General features: G+C 40.7%; 1 protein-coding gene across 5 annotated transcripts in view; it reads right to left on the bottom strand.

The window, feature by feature from the left end:
• The window catches only part of LRBA (LPS-responsive vesicle trafficking, beach and anchor containing), a 758,995-nt gene that overhangs the window by 38,273 nt on the left and 704,452 nt on the right, over nt 1–16,270 (bottom strand). For 3 of the 5 annotated variants that reach the window (XM_010840761.1, XM_010840760.1, XM_010840762.1), the window contains exons 50-52: nt 11,109–11,301; nt 5,786–5,848; nt 66–221 (exon numbers count right to left, since the gene is read on the bottom strand). In XM_010840761.1, the coding sequence (XP_010839063.1) occupies nt 66–221; nt 5,786–5,848; nt 11,109–11,301 (412 nt within the window). The remainder of the gene's footprint in view (nt 1–65; nt 222–5,785; nt 5,849–11,108; nt 11,302–16,270) is intronic. The other 2 variants (XM_010840763.1, XM_010840764.1) reach the window with 1 other exon arrangement.

The raw sequence follows: 16,270 nt of genomic DNA, 5'->3' as shown, positions 1-16,270 counted from the left end.
TTTTCAGCCTCTTACCGCCACTTGTTGTAAACTTGAGTTCACTGATAAAGAAATTATGAGGTTACCTGTGTCTGTAGAATAGACGCGGAAACTCTTATCCCAGAAGCCACAGAGGAGGATGTAGCGGTTGTCCGACGTGATGACAAAACACTGGGAATGGACTTGAATGCTTTGGTCTAAGAGGTCAGTGATCTGCCTCCTGTGCATTCCTGTATTGCTGGCTGTGAGAACAGAGGGGGAAAAAAAAGCCTATAAACCCACATGCGCAAAGAAATCCCGTAATTTGTCATGCTGGGGGCTGGGGCCAAGGGAGGAGAGACAACACAGTCCAGGATAAAAACATCTGATCTTTAATTTTAAATACAATAATATTTGAAAAACCACAGGAAAACACAATCCGATTGTTGGAAGAAGGAGGGTAGCCAACTTCAACAGCTCAGTAAGAAATTCTGCCTAGAGGAAAGAAACAATAATACACTACAATTTTAAAATACGTAGTATACAATTCTCAGAACATGCTATCTAGCTCTTGGGCAGGACCAAACTAGATTAGAATCTCCAGATTGCATCACAGTTAGGTTTGTGTTTCTGACAATCTCATTACATCTATTGTCATGAGAATGGATTCATGTTGCGACAATCTATTACCGCTAACTTTTTGTCACAAGGAAGAGATATTAGAATTTAAATGTCATATATTTGAAATATTGGAGCATCTTGTACTAGTTTGACTTTAACAGGCCTTTAATTTGACCAGATGTGAACTCCCATTTCCCCCGTTCACAGCCGCACTTGTGTGCAAGGAAAGGGTAGGATGACTATTTATGAAGGATACTTGTAATTGAAGAAGTCAAAGCACAGCACACTGCAACTTTCTTGCTACTTCTGTAAACAATAAAACAAGACAGTCTGGCAGTATGTTTTCAGAGTGCTGCAGAGCACCTGAGACGGAGTCTGTCACAAGGCATAAGGTCAGACACAGCCCAACATCACATGCATGTGAAGAGTAGTAATCCTCTAGAAACACACTATCAGCCATGTCATTATCAGCAAAGGAATTTTCACGGAGGTGCCTTCTTTGGCATTATGAAGCCAACCAAATAGAAAGCTCTGCTGTTCGTGATCTAGCAGTTATTTCATTATCAGCTTTCCAACACAAATTACAGTTCTTATACTGCTAAAAAAAAAAAACTTGATCATACCAGAAATCAGAACAAAATAAATGTCTACATCTAATTATTAAGTTCTTTGCATCACTGCTTTCAGTTTTTATTGGAAAAAATATTATAGATGCATTATTGATAAGAATTAAAAATAGAAATATATCTATGTTATATTCATTGTAGGTAATAAGTTAAGATGGCCAATTCAATAGAAGGCTCAGAAAGTAATATGGAAGAAAAAAAGTGTTCAAAATACTTTCCAGTCCTCTGCTGGGATACAGAGGGATAAAATACTCCTTACCCTCATGGCATACAGAACATAGCAAACGTATTCATGTGAAATACTGCAAAGTTCTGCTAGTGTCTGACTGTACAACCTAACCATGTAAGATTATTAGATAACTGTTTGATAATGGGCTTCGGATACTTTGGGGGAGATTAATGGCCTAGAAAGTGACAGCAGTAGTAAAAAGGGCAGGCCTCTAGTCAGGAATCACGTGCCCCCTCCTTCCACACAAAGGGAAGCTCCTGGTAGGTGAAATAGCTTTTGTGTGTCATAGTGTATCATGGAGAGACGTTAGTCTCTCACTGCAGTGAACCTGTGTGATACGATTAAATCTTTTAATTTCCAGTAAACCTAGCAATTTAAAACAAGATATATGGTATTTTCTATACTGGTTACTCCAGTTCATTCCACATGAAAATTATAAAAATACCGTATTTTTGTTAGTGTTTATATGACTTTCGCTTATATGATATATAAACTTTCACTGGTCTTTTTGGCGTTATTTCCTGAGTGAAGTCGCTCAGTCATGTCCGACTCTTAGCGACCCCATGGACTGTAGCCTACCAGGTTCCTCCATCCATGGGATTTTCCAGGCAAGAATACTGGAGTGGGGTGCCATTGCCTTCTCCAGGGGATCTTCCCGACTGGGAGGATCTAATTTGACAGACCTGGCCATGTATATAATTTTGAATTGAATGACCACAAACTCGTCATGGGTAAAGGCTGATGCCCCTTCAGCATTTAGATGAACTATTTTCCAAATAAGTGATTACTTATAATTTAACACTGCAACCCCTAATCCATCCGTCTGTCCATCCAACCATTTAGTCTATATAACCTACCCTACAACTGCCTTTTCTTTATCTTACTGTTTTGTCTAGCAAACCTCACAAGATTCAGTACTGGAAGTATTTTTATTTGATGAAAATTAGGTATATTTGTCTAGATAAGCAGTCTACAAACTGGAGCATGTATACCCTTGTGGGGGGTACTGGGGGGGTGCTGGCATAAGATTTCCCAAGGGATACACGGGCACAGATGGTTTTAAGGGAATCAATTTCTGGTTCCGCAACTTTCATGAGTTCTCTAGCTTGAAACAGATTTGCCTGAGAACTCTCCTGTGAGTTTTCCTTTCTTACCTCCCTTTTTGCTCGCTCTTCTTCCACTAGATAGAATCTTACTATGGTGCTTTACTCCAGGGTACAAAAATCTCTTGAGAGCCAAATAAAGAGACAATTCAAACTACTGATGTGATGCTAGAAAGTGAATGCCTAGGTATCATCACATCATTCTGCAGGGCAGGTGGTTTCCAATTCACTGCTTTCAATGAATGGAAGGAGGATCTAATCACGCTGTCAATTGATAGATCATTAAAAATAAGTTTCAGTGATAGATTGTTAAAATGATTATTTAATGATAGACCGTAAAAGTAATCCTTAATAATATATCACTCTATGAATTTTGTCCCATAACTTGGAAAGAGTTTGAAGATTTGAATAACACTGCTAAAACAAAACTCTCTCCTTTCCCATCTATCTTCTCATGTGAGTAACACTCCTGAGAGCATCCATCTATAAAAAACAAAAAATTAGGATAGAACTGTTGACAAATTCTGTCTCTTTCAGCAACAAATCATGTTTATCCATGAATACATGAACTACTTAGGGAGACACTCCCATTCGTTAAAGCTGTATTTCCTATTTTCAATAAATATGTGTTGTGCATGTTTAATAGTACTAAAATTTATAATTTTAATAAATATGTATTGAGATTTTTAATAACTCAATGAGGATTAATTTTTTAAAGCTGGGCCTAAGGTCACAGGAAACCTCAACATTTATATTTACATACGTATTTTTATTGCTGAAAACTGTTTAATGGGGTAATCAATTTTCTACAGTTAAAATAAAACTGTGTAGGGAAAGCAGAATGAAAGTACAAATTCAAGATGAGAAAAACATTCAAATGGTAAAGATTTCTTGCAATGAATTTTTTAAAACAGAAAAGGTTGACTATCAAGTGACTTTGATATTTAGTGTCTGCTGGATATATTTAAAATTTTACACACTTTGCCAAAAATCATAACCTTTGCAACTATTTAAACTTGTGATGATATCACACTAAAATTTTTTAGACGTCAACTTAAAAATGTGTGAGAAGATGCATGTTTTTTTTTTTTTTAATTTATTTTATTTTTAAACTTTACATAATTGTATTAGTTTTGCCAAATATCAAAATGAGTCCGCCACAGGCATACATGTGTTCCCCATCCTGAACCCTCCTCCCTCCTCCCTCCCCACACCATCCCTCTGGGTCATCCCAGTGCACCAGCCCCAAGCATCCAGTATCGCGCATCGAACCTGGACTGGCAACTCGTTTCTTACATGATATTCTACATGTTTCAATGTCACTCTCCCAAATCTTCCCACCCTCTCCCTCTCCCACAGAGTCCATAAGACTGTTCTATACATCAGTGTCTCTTTTGCTGTCTCGTACACCAGGTTATTGTTACCATCTTTCTAAATTCCATATATATGCGTTAGTATACTGTATTTATGTTTTTCCTTCTGGCTTACTTCACTCTGTATAAAGATGCATGGTTTTAAACAACTACTTCAGGAGATGCGGGAACAGTCTGATGACCAATGGTCAGCAGGGAAGACTATGGCCTGAAGGCTGAATCTGGCTTGTGCCTGGGTTTGCATATGAAGTTTCACTGGAGCACAGCAATGCTCGCTTGTTTATATATCATCTGTGGCTGCTTTTGTGCTATAACAGCAGAGTTATGTATTGTGTCTGAGACCTTATGGCCCACAAAACCTAAAATATTGACTATCTCGCCCCTTTCCCCCATGCCTTCGCGACAGGGTTACCATTTCTGAATTCATTTAGACTTTATACTATATGATATTCATTGTCAAGTTTTAAGACAAACAATGATTCTGTACTTCAGAAACCAGGCTCTAAGTGGCACAACAAATGGGTTTTATTATTTTCCTGACTCTTAGAACTTTACCCAAGTGGGCATTTAATTTAAAAAAATATATATATGGCAAATTGTATCTACTCAAAGCAAAACAAGATTCAGGAACCAAGGTACTGGTTATCTTTCATATAGACACGTAATTCTTAGATTTCTGCTTATATTTGGGAAAATGATAAAAGACAGTTTAGAGCTTAAGGTTATTTTAGTTCATCTTGATAATTCATCTGCAAATGGTGGCCATTTAAGTCTCCACTGAAACAATGGTGTTAGAGAACAACAACAAAAAAGTGATATATGCACAAGGAACGCCTTGAATTTTCTAAAATAATAAATCCGCTTATTCTTATGGTTTATCTACAAACTTAAAAATACTTCAAAATACTAACAAATTCATTTGTGCTGGGGAAATATGAGAAAATTATAAGGCAAACACAAACATCCATGCTAGCAGCATACCCCTACAGCTGGGCAATTAGGTTTTTTATTCTAAAAGTTATTGAACAGCATCTTCAATACCAAGGTGTACCATTCTTAGTGGAGTCACAGTTGAAATCCCCACTATAGGCTGGAAAATGCTAAACTAGAGATTTCAACTAACCTACTCAAAAAGCACAGCAGCAATTAAATATTCTAAGTCGTCTGCCGCAGATGCTCATTTCATCCCAATGGCTCTTTCTGGTCTCCTTTTACTTTTTTTTTCTCCCTGAACAAATTTAACCTCCAATGGCAATTTATTGGGCTGCAGGACCCTAGGAAAATGAATACAAATATCTTAACACTGCCATTGGCTGGACGATATATTTCAACTTTGAAACTGCTCTGCAATTGCACATTAATCCCCTCAGACTGAAAGGAGGGTCCAGGAAGAAAGGATTGATCTCCTTTAATGATGAAACCCTGGCACTACAGTTTTATTTTTCTCAACACAGAGCTGCTAAGAACCCACTGTTATTATGAAAATTTCCCTAGCAAAGGAGCTCCATCACATTACTGGTGCACCAATTCATCATAACGTGCCTCGCTCCTGCTCATCAACAAGTCTGAGTGATGAAAAGATCCAATATTATCCTGACAGTACTTCATGCGCATTCTCAATCACACATTATTACAGCATCCATATTAATTTTCGGTGACACGCGTCCTAGGCCTGTTCAAATTAGGCAAACCAACGAGGGGGAGTTGATGAAATACCAGCATAGCCACAGCTCATTGCATTCCAATTTGCATGCAAATGGTTTATCAGGAAAATTCCATTCCCAGCAACCAGCAAGTGAAAAACAACGGTAATCTACACTTCAGGGCCACCATACAGAGCTTAATGAATCGCAGAGAGGGAAGCAAGTGACAGACCTATGAGAGGATCGATTTCCACTGGCAGCTGGTATGGCTGGTCTTGTACAGCACCTTGATGAGCTGGAATTCACAAAAGATAAAAAAAAAGAGAGAGAGAGAGCGCATTATTTTTCATATACTGAGCTACATAAAAATGCTTAAGTCAAATCTCATGTAGAATTGTTTCCAACCTCCAAATCTCTCAAGACAGTTTTGTGAAATTTAAACAAACAAACGAAAAATCCAGGTGCTTCTATGGCTAGCTTATTAAACATTTATTTTAGATTAGTGCTGTTCTGAACATGTGCCATAGCAGTGGCTCCAGTCCTAGGCCATAAGCTATAGCAGATGCTTGACTGGCAACCTCTGATGCCGCAACAAAACAAAATTAAGTGGTAAAGAGCACTGAAAACAAAATGTGACAACCATCTGCTGACTGTAGCAAATAGTAGTTTTTTTGTTACTTCTTAAAAAGGCAGTTTTGAATGCTGCAGCACAAAGGATCCACAAAAACGTCAATTTATGATGGAGAAAGGGAAAGCGCCAAGTCAAAGAACATTCAATGCTTCATCCATCACTTAAATCAATCAATTGAAAGTTGGAATAAAAATAAAGAAAGCTATCTGCAGATAAATGTTTTAGTTAAATGCATTTGGCTGAAATGTTTTCCTGAAGATTTGATTGCGGTTGGAAAAAAAACTTTTATTAATATTTAATATTTCCATGGTTTCCATTTAAAAATACTGAGAAGCAAATGAGTAACAAAAATCAATCCATACTAAGGACAGTTTGTTTAATTTTCAAAATGGTTTTAAGGATTCAGAGGTACCTATTTTGTGATGGAAAAGAGATTTTATAGGCTGCAGCCCCGTGAAAGGTAGAAGGGCTTTTGGTGGATAAGAAGTATTGTAGGAAGCAGGACTGACCACTGGCCACTTGTGCAACCTTGGGCAAATCAGAAGCCCCAGAATGAAGGGCTTAGAACAGACAATCTTTTCAGCTTTGTAATTCTGAGAGTTAAATTCTTGGTCCTTTTCCAAAAGATTTTCCTCCAATGACTCAGCCATTCACTCTGGTCAATATCTGCCTTTTACAGACTCATAAGCATTTTAACTACTGCTTGGTTGGTGTTAGAGCTCTGCTTAATATCATCAGATTCTAAGATTAGGATGATATTAATATCATCAGATTTTAAGACATCTTTTTGACTGTCCTTGAGGGGCTGAAAATAAAAATGAGATATATTCCAATGTGTTCATTAGATTAATTTTAAAATCATTATGTCAGCATTCCCACTGTTAGTAAATACCAACTTTTCAAGGACTTTTCAATGATCTTTTGGAAGATCACTAATATGATAAAATACCTGAATATCAGTAATACTGATAAAATACCTGAGTATAATATTAGCACTAAAAATTATAGTTGAGTATAAATATGATATTAAAGTAGATGAAAACTGAAAGCCTTAGGACTCCCTCTTTTGCTGAAGGTATTGTTTTTGCTGATTACAGCTCTGCCAGTAAAGAAACCACAGCACACACACAGGGACTCATCAGGGAGAACCTCAGCCTCTGATCTGCCGACACGGCATTTACTCCAGCAGCACCAGTGCCCATCAACGCCAATACCTTGAGAAGCTGTCCCTGTGTCTTTAGGGACACAGAATCTGGGATCACAGAAACATTAAAACCAAACTGTCAGTGAAAGAGATTTAGCAGGTAAGCTATTTTTGGTGATGCATCAAGTTCCAATTCTGCCACTGACTGCCTGTGTGACCTTTGGCCAGTTATGTCTACGCAGTGCTTCAGGCTCCTGCTCTGTTAAATGAGTTAGGCTGAACCACATGGAATCACCAACACCTGATGTCTTGACCTATTAAAATGGCAATCTTGTATGGCTCAACCTAAGTATAGAACCTACATCTTCAGGTTGTCGAAGGGATTCAGTGAGTTAATAGATGTGAAGCGATTAAAACAGTATTTGGAAGCTAGAAAATGCTCTATGAAGGTTAGGTGCTATTATTTTATTTTTTCTGGATGTTCCTCAAGGTCCCTTGAATGAGATGGAAGGATAAAGATGATTTTTTCTCTAAATCAGGACTCAAGACACTATATTGACAACAGCTAGCTGTCTTATGAATGAATTATGGGAATCAGAGAATATCAGAAAAGAATCAGAATCTAAACTAAAAAAAAAAAAAAGTGTAACCTGAATTTGATATTCACTGAAGAAAAACTGTTAGGAAGTTTTGACGTTTGTTTCAATCAAGGCACACGGACAGGTAAAGGTAGCAAAACAGAGGATGAGAGGTCAGGTATGTTTATTCCATACCTGAAATGAGGCACAGGTTTAATAAAATGTATACTTAACATTTTTAGGTGTAAGTGTACTGAGGATTGGGGATCATGTTGTAGAAAGAGAATCGCCTGAGCTTTTCCACATGTTATTATTCTTTGTATTATCTGGTGAGGAGTGGCTGTATCACACTGTAAAGCCAGAGGACGGGGGCGAAACCACCAGTGACGCAAGGCACAGACCCAAAGAAGGCTCAGTGGGGAGGATTCAAGGCAAGGAGCTGGCCAACATGTGCAGTCTTCTCTCCTCTTATCTTACAGAAAAGCGAGCCTGGGCTCAGAGCAGTTGGATGTACCATACGGGGTACTCCAGCAGGAGGAGGCTGCCCCTGAATCACTTTACAGGTCTAGAGGACAGTGGCGAGCAGGGAGAAGAAGAGCTGACCAGCAGGCAGTAAGGGCAGCCAGCCTTCCAGGCAGAGCCACGGGCTTGTTTCAAAGGGGAGTGTCAGGAGCTCAGTCATTACAGGAAGGGAGGGAGCCTGACACCTGAGTATCAGCCTAGCAGCTCTCTGGTGGAGCGGGCTCAGCTCCTGCTCACTGCTAGGCTAGACGAAAGCCAGGAATGCAGAGAGCTTGGGGCTCCCCAGCAGCTGAAAAGGTTTGTCTCTCCTCACACGGCTCTGTTTAAACTGAACGAGTTCCCAGAGCTGCCACAGCAGCCACCCAGGATGAGCATCGTTGGGAGGGGCCTGGTGCCACAGACACTGGTGCTTACGCCAGGCTCTAAGGTAACGGCACCCAGCACAGGAAGATGATCCTCCGTGTGCCTGACAGAACACACTGCCAGCGTCTTTTTCTTCTAATGAGTGGCATTTAGAGAAACAACAGCAAAAAAATCAAATTCATTAATCAAATTATCATCTTTAGTCCCAAAATATGTCATCTGCATACACATTTACCTCTTCGAGATAAGTTCACTTGAAGAAAAGAGAATAAAAGGACCTAGTAATAGACACATTATATGTATCTCAATTTTAACTTTCTCTACCATTTATGAAATCTATTCTCTAATCAAATATTATCATTCATTTCTGATGGCCAGGAAAATGGCTATATTTAAGAAATTCTGACACCAACCATGGATTTTTCATGAAGGGTACCAGGTTACCTTATTGACCATAGTTAGTGCATCTAGTTTTTATTTGAACATCAATTCAGTTCTGTTCCATTCTAAGCATTCTAGGATTTAATGTGGCACGAGACCCTTGTTCAAGAACTCATACATGTGCAAGCATTTCAGGTATTATAATGGGTGGTGCTTTATGTACACTTTACAGGTTTAATAACAAGTTAACAGACTATTAAAGGTTATCCTTTCAAATTTCCTACCTAAAACAATGGCTTGGGGATAAAAACCCTATAATCTTCAGGACTTTGAAAGATTTTCCTTCTTTAAAAAGAGAATTTCTAACCAGTGGCCACAAGGAACAGTGCTAAATCCAGATCCCAACATTCCTGTTCTAATGAGAGGCAATAAATCACTCATAAAATTTGAGTCAGAAAACTTGGGTTCAAACCTGGCGCTGCCACTGAGTGGCCCATGTGTGATACTGAACAAGGCAGGCTCCCCGGGGTTCCGCATCTTCAGGGGTAGAATGTGGTCCTGGACAAGACCAACTCTCATGTCTCTTCAAGTAGTGATGGTGTATGATTCTAATGGTTATTTCAGTATCTTGCCCTTCAGTTCAGTTCAGTTCAGTTGCTCAGTTGTGTCTGACTCTTTGCGACCCCATGAATTGCAGCACGCCACGCCACCCTGTCCATCACCAAACTCCCGGAGTTCACCCAAACTCATGTCCATCGAGTCCGTGATGCCATCCAGCCATCTCATCCTCTGTGGTCCCCTTCTCCTCCTGCCCCCAATCCCTCCCAGCATCAGAGTCTTTTCCAATGAGTCAGCTCTTTGCATGAGGTGGCCAAAGTACTGGAGTTTCAGCTTTAGCATCATTCCTTCCAAAGAACACCCAGGACTGATCTTGCCCTTAGTCACCCTAATTCTTCAGCACTTAATGAAAGAACAGGATATACTTAAGGGTTTGTAGTATTTTGGCTGTGTAATTTACCTGTTCTTTTTTCTATCACCCACAACAAATAGTTCCATGCCCTGCATAAAAAGGCACACGATAGACAATGAGAAGTGTATATGGAGCAAATGAATACGTGGGAAAAAAAGGAACATCTGATAAATCAATAAAGGCTATTTATGGACATGACATAGAATATTATTACATGATAATATTTATCTCCAAGGAGTAAAGACAAATCACTAGATGCCAAAGAACAGTTCGTGTTTTAACTTTTGTATTAATATTACATGCTTCAGAGGGACTTCTTTACACGTTTCCAAGTATTCAACATTTTGATTCAGACTAATATGTTTGAAAACTAAAAAGCTTAAATGTTGAGATATAATATATTTAGGTGGATATTTTAGGAGAAGGCAATGGCACCCCACTCCAGTACTCTTGCCTGGAAAATCCCATGGACGGAGGAGCCTGGTAGGCTGCAGTCCATGGGGTCGCTAAGAGTCAGACACGATTGAGCGACTTCACTTTCACTTTCATGCGTTGGAGAAGGAAATGGCAATTCACTCCAGTGTTCTTGCCTGGAGAATCCCAGGGACGGGGGAGCCGGGTGGGCTGCCATCTATGGGGTCGCACAGAGTCGGACACGACTGAAGCGACTTAGCAGAAGCAGCAGGAACAATGTATTTTGGATTCCTGGTGGCTCAGATGGTTAAGAATCTGCCTGCAATGTGGGAGACCTGGGTTTGATTCCTGGGTCAGGAAGATGCCCTGGAGAAGGGAATGGCTACCAACTTCGGTATTCTTGCGTGGAGAATTTCATGGACAAGAGGAGTCTGGTAAGCTACAGTCCATGGGGTCACAAAGAGTCAGACACAACTGACTGATTAACACTTACAATATCTTTATACAGTGTTCAGCAGTTAGTATGCCTTAGAAGGGTATGTCTTCACTTACCTGGAAGGTTGTGCCACTTGTTCATGGCGAACAGCCGGTTAGCAGTTACTGTGATCACAGCAGGAGTCGCCAGCCCAGGCTGGGTGTTGGCCGCCACGTGAGTGACAGGGGAGTTGGAGGGGAACTTTAGAACCATGATAACATCCTGCTGAGCTTGGTCTGTGAACATCAATGGACTCTGCAGGAGGAGATACTGTTGAGTGGGCAAGACAAGATCCAAATATACGAGAAGGAAAAGACAAGGAAAGAAAGAGGGTGTAGGAAAAGAAGAGGAAGACCATGTTAACCCGAGTTGCAAGTGAGAGCACAGTGAGCAGAAAGGCTTAGAGAAATAGCAGTTAGGATTTGTTTGGTTTTCACATGTCATTAGTAGAATTTCTAGGTGATTGAAGTAAAATACATGAATGGTCACTTTAAAAACCCATAAATTTTTATTAGCTCTCTTCCCTTCCCCACCCCATTCCCAAGAAGAACTAAAAAGAGTGACTTGATTTAGACTCGAAATAGGCAAAGTATTGAGGATTGTGTTAAACCATTCCAACAGTTATTATGGATCAAGTACAAAAGAGAAAAAAATAAAAGAATGAGAACAGGCCACAGGCACAAAAGCCAGCCAAGGTAATTGCCAAAGATTATCAAAAATTGTGTTGAGTCTTAGTATGAGGATTTTGACAACTAAATAAAGAGATAATTAATTAACAAATACATTTATAAACAACAGTTGTACAGCATGCATGTATTATTACAGTAGAGAAATAATTTATGAACGTGATACACAAACTTAATTATAAAGGTGTTTCAAAGCAATGCATAATTAAGTGTACTTGTAGAAACAATATATTTATATAGTGCACCAAGTCATAAACACTGCCCTATTATAATGCGGATGCCGCAGCTTTGTGCTCTAGCTGAGGGTGCACAGAAATACCTAGATGCCTCTCCTCCCAGTCGGCAAAGAAACTAAAACTCAAGACTTTGGATTTCTCCTTTGAAAAGCAAAATATAACTGAAATGATACACAAAACACTGTTCTAACGGCTAGCAACATAATAAATCTGGAAGACTACTAAGGATTTAGAACATTCCTACAAACCATATGTCATAATCTGAGACATATACAACACCACACTGATTTACTGGCTTTATTTATACTTTGTGGTACTATGCTATCATACAGTAATTGCACTGTGCATTTTCAGCAATTCTCCACAGCCATGTCTATTTTCTAATAGCTGATGAGTATCATTCAGAATTGAAACACCTTGATGAAGTCCTTCTGGTTGCTCTCTTATTGCCATATTTCAAAACACCAGGTATATGTAAATGTGTAGGCACATATATTTAACATGTATTCATTCAGAACTGCTAATAAAAAATTAAATACATTTGCATTTTTATTATCAGTCCTTTTAAAAAAGTTATTAAGAGTACTTAGAAAAACATATTGCACTAAGAATTCCTATTTGCACTCTTTGCATAAAGGTGTAAATAAAGGCAACTAATAAGCTACCCAGACACCCTTCTGAGCAAGTGGCTAAAAGCCAATCAATATTATGAGTTAATCCTCCCTGGATGCTCATTCAATTAAAGGTGTCAGTAATGCCTCATCTGATGTGGCCTCAATTAAATCCAACTATCTGATGGTGTGAAAACACAGGGGGATACAGCAACAGCAGCAAAAGCAGACAAACAGGCAGCCTTCGTGGGCCTGCTAATTACTACACCTGGCGTATATTATGGCTCCTGCACTCAACACAGCGCGAGGTGGCCTTAATTTCTGCTGCGTGCGTGTGTGCGTGTGTGCGTGCGTGCGTGCGTGCGTGTGTGTGTGTGTGTGTGTGCTGCAGTCATCACTGGTGGGGGAACTCATCCGAATAGTAGTGAAAGCAATACACATTTGGGTCTTTGAGTTAAAACCTCTGATATCAATAAGTAACCTTTGTTTTGCTAAGAACCCCTTACATGGTTTTAAGGATTTCTGTGAAATTGTGTAAAAATGAGAAACAATGAGCCAACCACAAACAAAATTTCCTATAAGCTAGCTTTGATGAAGTCTGGAGAAAAGGAAATGAATGTCATTTCAGAAAACCAAACTGTGTTTTCCAATTGTGTGGTTTTTTTAAAAAAATAATATTTACCAAAGTCATTGTATAAACTCTGAGGAAGTCAGATGACAACATACATCATGAAGTCCCACTGAAAGGAAGCTGATACATATTTCTGAGCTTAACAGCTCATACTGTAAATACAATCAGGCTCAAATTGAATAATTCCAATGTTTATGCCCTTAAAAAAACACGGAAAAAATCTCTACCATATAGGAAGAATGTCTTGTGTACACAGTGCCTCTAGTGGGCCAACTCTTAGCCACAGGGCAAGGAAGAGCCCTCTTCCACAGAAAGCTGCAGACACCATGTCCAGAGACGTTCCTGCATCCTGAGAACATGCTGGCTCTCCGGTAGTTCCTGTGGATTTCAGCCTGATGAGAGCGCCTAATGGAGGCAAGGACCAAGAAACTCTCTGGGGAGTGCATCGCATCCGTAGCCAGTGAGTATGGAATGAGGGGCACTGGATGCAAGAAAAAGCCAGCCCAGCATACTGGGTTCGCCCAGAGGGATGGTGACAGCTGCTGATGAGGCAGGACCAGTCACGGGAGGGCAGAGAAAGAAACCCTCATCAACCCTGCGGGCCCCTGCCAGCCCCGTCTGACATAGAAGTGGGAAACCACTATAGCTAGATTTCGTTCCGTTTTCCCAGATTACGTGTGCACTTGTTGACAACTCTGGTTTGTTTCTAACACACTTTTGTTTCCCACCCACATATGTGTAAGAGGGAAAAGCACAATTTGCACAGGTCTGAAAAAGAGTTCAGGTTTCGATTCAGAGGATAAAGGATAATGGGAAAGATGGCCTCCCATCCTCAAATGAGCGTGTGCCGCCCCGGGACAGGAAGGCTGATCTGCCCCAGTGAGCCAGTCACCCTTTGGTCACAGAGAGAGGCTTGGCAGTAGGAACTCCCTCTTGGCCCCAGTGACCAAGGCCGTGCAGTGACCCAGGTACAGAGTCAATGGAGCAGAGGTGCTTCCATTAGCCAGCACGGCGGCAGCCTGCGTCTCATTGACAAGCTATTACTAAAACTAATTCCAATCCCCAAACATAAATCATTCTTACTATTTTTATGGCATTATCTTCCATTGTTCTTGCCAAATGTCCGCTTTCTGTGTAGTCTCTTCACTAAAAGCTACCCTTTACACTCTTTTAAATATGATTTCCCCTGCTCAAAAACACTGGGGGGAAAAGGTGACGCAAATAAACGTTTAAATGTCTGTAGTTTATGCTGCTGCTGCTGCTAAGTCGCTTCAGTCGTGTCCGACTCTGTGCGACCCCAGAGACGGCAGCCCACCAGGCTCCCCTGTCCCTGGGATTCTCCAGGCAAGAACACTGGAGTGGGTTGCCAGTTCCTTCTCCAATGCATGAAAGTGAAAAGTGAAAGTGAAGTCGCTCAGTCGTGTCCGACTCCTAGCGACCCCATGGACTACAGCCTACCAGGCTCCTCTGTCCATGGGATTTTCCAGGCAAGAGTACTGGAGTGGGGCGCCATTGCCTTCTCCGGTCTGTAGTTTATAGTAATGGTCAATTCTTATCATTAGAGAAAGAAGGGGAAAAAAGACTTGGAAGAAGAAAGATGATGACAAAGATGGGAAAAGGGGAAAAAACACAAAGAAGAAGCAAAGACGGGAAGAGACAGAGAGTCGGAGGCAGAGAGGACCACATCTGTATCCAGGTCCCTGCTGGCTGCCGCTCTCCTTCCCAGCATCCAGTGAAATCCTACCATTCTAAGCCCCAACATGGAATTAGAACCTATTCTCAATTATTCATCGCATTTATGGAAACAGACTCTATGTCCCCATTCTTACTTTAAAACAGTAATGAGCAACCTGTTTTATTGATGGACAATTCAAGAAAAAATAAAACACCAACAGCCTACACTTAAAATATTCTTACCATGCTGTGCAGTGTGTGTTCCTATGCTGAAATTTGTTCTGTCATACATGAATTTCCCCCTGAAATTTCAAGAAACATGAAGGAGGAATAGCCACAGATTTTGCAGCTCTAGTCTATTTCCCTGGAGAAGGCAATGGCTACCTACTCCAGTACTCTTGCCTGGAAAATCCCATGGACGGAGGAGCCTGGTAGGCTGCAGTCCACGGGGTCGCTCAGAGTCAGACTCGACTGAGCGACTTCACTTTCACTTTTCACTTTCATGCACTGGAGAAGGAAATGGCAACCCACTCCAGTGTTCTTGCCTGGAGAATCCCAGGGACGAGGGAGCCTGGTGGGCTGCCGTCTATGGGGTCGCACAGAGTCGGACACGACTGAAGCGACTTAGCAGCAGCAGCAGCAGCAGTCTATTTCCCTGCTTCTGATTCTAGGCGGGCCTCTGACTTGCTTTGGCCAACAGAAAGCAGCATAAATGATGCTGTGCAAGTTCAAAAGCACACTTCAAGAAGTCATGCAAAAGTGTCCTCCCGGAACACTGCGAGTGGGAGTGGCCTGGGCCAACTTCCTTGATGAAAAGACCACATGGAAAGAGCAGTCTCGCCTCTTAGCACCCGCCGCAGCAGTGCACGAGGGAGCAAGGTGAACGAGAGGAAATGCCTACTATCCCTCAGAATCACAGGAAAGAAAAATCACTGTTGTGGGCACTAAGCTTTGGGTATTTGGTATATCACACCATCATTTTTTTCCTCCAAGGTTCCTGACTCTCAGTAACATAGCCTACGTATTAGGATTACTTTCAAAATTCCCAAAGTGAAAACATTGGGATGTAAAGAATAAACACAACAGGAAAATTAATCTAGGCACTCATAGGATCAAAGCAGAAAATGTATCCACCCCCTACCCTAGAGTGAGGATATAAGACAGTGATGGAACTTTTAATTCTGCAACACAGAACATGACGCCCTGATGAAATACTGGAGCACTGGAGCAATGTCTGCCCTCCTTAAGAGTCCAGGAGAACAGGGAGTATTTGCTGGCTGTTATTAGGTTCACAAACAGTACATTAGAAGAACAGGCCAAGGTGTGGTGGAGAAGCTCAAGTACAACGGAAGACTGTTAAGAATGTCAAGCAGGGTCTCAAAGAGACGCGAGAAATGAGGA

Source organism: Bison bison, unplaced genomic scaffold, assembly GCF_000754665.1.
Source record: "Bison bison bison isolate TAMUID 2011002044 unplaced genomic scaffold, Bison_UMD1.0 scf7180017864146, whole genome shotgun sequence".
NCBI classification, from domain to species: Eukaryota; Metazoa; Chordata; class Mammalia; order Artiodactyla; family Bovidae; genus Bison; species Bison bison.
Note: the sequence above shows the minus strand (reverse complement) of the source record. Positions and strands in the feature narration are given on the sequence as shown.